The 991-nt window shown below is 62.6% G+C and overlaps 1 protein-coding gene across 1 annotated transcript; it reads right to left on the bottom strand.

The window, feature by feature from the left end:
- Window positions 1-7: 7 nt before the first annotated feature.
- Window positions 8-986, bottom strand: LOC109509296 (prosaposin receptor GPR37-like; the record flags this gene model as incomplete). The annotated part of the gene is made up of 1 exon (XM_019859169.1): window positions 8-986. A coding segment is annotated over one exon (822 nt), but the record flags the coding sequence as incomplete, so codon positions are not given.
- Window positions 987-991: the final 5 nt, after the last annotated feature.

Below are 991 nucleotides of genomic sequence, written 5' to 3'. Positions count from 1 at the left end.
CATCTTCTCCATGCTTTTCATTTTGTATTGGCGTGTGACGGCTGACATTTTTCCATCGGGGCTGCAAATGATGACCGCTTCCACTTAGCGGACCGAATGAGAAACGGGAGGCCTAACCGTGCCCTCCATCATCGGGACTGGCCAAGGCAAACGGGATCTTCAGCTCAGCAGTGAGATCCGGCCGGCGTGTAGTTACTCAGCTCCCGGCGAATGGTGCTGAACGGCGACAGCTCCAGCTCGGTGGTGCACTCGTGTTCGTTATCGTCACTGGCCGTGGTGGAGGATGGCGTGCGGCTGCAGCAGCAGCAACAGCAGCAATCCAGAAAAGCCCTGCCCAGCGGGCGACACAGCAACAGAAGCAGCACGGGCGTCACCGCCGCCCGGCAGAAGAGCAGCAGCTGCGAGAGGAGGTGGAGCACGGACATGGTGTTCTCGGGAACGCCGGCCGCCATGTACACGGACACGATGTTGCAGATGTTCTCGGGCACCACGCAGGCGCCGTAGACGATGGCCAGCGCCACCACCGTGCAGTTCATCTGGCTCTCCAGGCGGATCTGCTTCTTGTTGCTGCGCACGCTGGACTGCTCGGCGTGGCGGATCTTCCGCGCCGTCACCAGCGAGCACCCGATGGTGAAGAGGGTGGGCAGGCAGAAGTAGCAGCCGAAGCACCACCACAACCGGGCGCCCTCGTACGTCAAGCCCAGCACGTAGAGCATGTCGGGGAGGGCGGCGGAGATCCGGATGACGCAGCGCTCCACGGGAGGCTCGTCGGGGATTTCGGCGTCTTCCACCACCAGTTGACGGATGAGCAGCTCGGGCAGCGCCAGCAGGAGCGCACCGATCCAGATGACGGCCAGCTTGGCGGTGGTGGACGTGCAGTTTTCGATCATCTCGTAGTACATCTGCACGTTGGTGGCCGCCCGGAAGCGGTCGATGCACAGCGCGCAAAGGGTAAAGGTGGTCACGCCCAGTGAGGCCACCTGAAAGGAGC

The sequence above is a fragment of the Hippocampus comes genome, unplaced genomic scaffold, assembly GCF_001891065.2.
Source record: "Hippocampus comes isolate QL1 unplaced genomic scaffold, H_comes_QL1_v1.1 C16846140, whole genome shotgun sequence".
NCBI classification, from domain to species: Eukaryota; Metazoa; Chordata; class Actinopteri; order Syngnathiformes; family Syngnathidae; genus Hippocampus; species Hippocampus comes.
This window is presented reverse-complemented; position numbering and strand designations above follow the sequence as displayed.